The 879-nt window shown below is 69.5% G+C and overlaps 1 protein-coding gene across 1 annotated transcript in view; it reads left to right on the top strand.

Annotated features, from left to right (window-relative positions):
* The window catches only part of LOC103906064 (protein LMBR1L-like), a gene marked incomplete at its 3' end in the record, with an annotated part of 24,563 nt that overhangs the window by 21,745 nt on the left and 1,939 nt on the right, over positions 1–879 (top strand). Inside the window, exons 6-9 of the mRNA XM_009287895.2 lie at positions 18–144; positions 264–332; positions 570–634; positions 773–848. Of these exons, the coding sequence (XP_009286170.2) occupies positions 18–144; positions 264–332; positions 570–634; positions 773–848 (337 nt within the window). The remainder of the gene's footprint in view (positions 1–17; positions 145–263; positions 333–569; positions 635–772; positions 849–879) is intronic.

The raw sequence follows: 879 nt of genomic DNA, 5'->3' as shown, positions 1-879 counted from the left end.
TAACCCCGCTCCCGCAGGGCATCATGGCCAGGGTGTACGAGACGTCGGTGGTGCTGCTGCTGCTGACGCTGCTGGTGCTGGGCATGGTCTGGGTGGCCTCTGCCATCGTCGGCAACGACGCGGCCAGCCGCCAGTCTCTCCACGGTGGGTGCTGCCGGAGTGCGCTGGGGCTCTCCCGGCTCCAGCGGGGCAGGATCAGGCCCTGGTGCTGAAGGGGAGAAGGGATGCTCGGTGCCGCTGGCCTGACCCCTCCGTCTCCGCAGACCTCTGGGAATACTACCTGCCCTACCTCTACTCCTGCATCTCGCTCTTCGGCGTGCTGCTTCTGCTGTGTGAGTCGTGGGACGTTCCCCCGAGGTGCCCCAGCCCCGGTGGCCCATCCTGCGCCGGGTGCGGGTCCCCCGGGGTGCCCGGCTGGGAGCAGGGGCTGCTCCCTGCCAATGGTGCCAGGGTCCAGAGGGGTCGCGGTCCAGGGCTGAGCTCCCAGTCCCTATCCAGGACCCTTCTGGGGGTGCGGGGAGGGGTAGGATGCTGGGGCACCCCCTGCTTAGCCTCTCCTCTCGCCGCAGTGTGCACCCCCTTCGGCCTCTCCACCATGTTCACCGTCACGGGGAAGCTGCTGGTGAAACCCCGGGTAAGGTGTCCCCTGCCAGTCCTGCTGCCCCAGCCTGGGGGCTTGCTGTCCCCGGGGCTGCCTGGTCTCCCATCTCGGGCATGGGGTGCCCTTCGCGCCCCCCCGCCGGCTGCTCACGGGCTCCTTGCCCATCCCCAGCTCCTGGAAGACCTGGACGAGCAGTTGAGCTGCACGAGGCTCGAGGAAGCCGCCGTGTCCCGCAGGATCTCCTCCGGTTGGTGCCCGGCCCACCTACTGCCCGGGAT

Source organism: Aptenodytes forsteri, unplaced genomic scaffold, assembly GCF_000699145.1.
Source record: "Aptenodytes forsteri isolate BGI_AS27 unplaced genomic scaffold, ASM69914v1 Scaffold1245, whole genome shotgun sequence".
Taxonomy (NCBI): Eukaryota; Metazoa; Chordata; class Aves; order Sphenisciformes; family Spheniscidae; genus Aptenodytes; species Aptenodytes forsteri.
The sequence above is the reverse complement of the archived record's forward strand: the minus strand, read 5'-3'. Positions and strand labels throughout refer to the sequence as shown.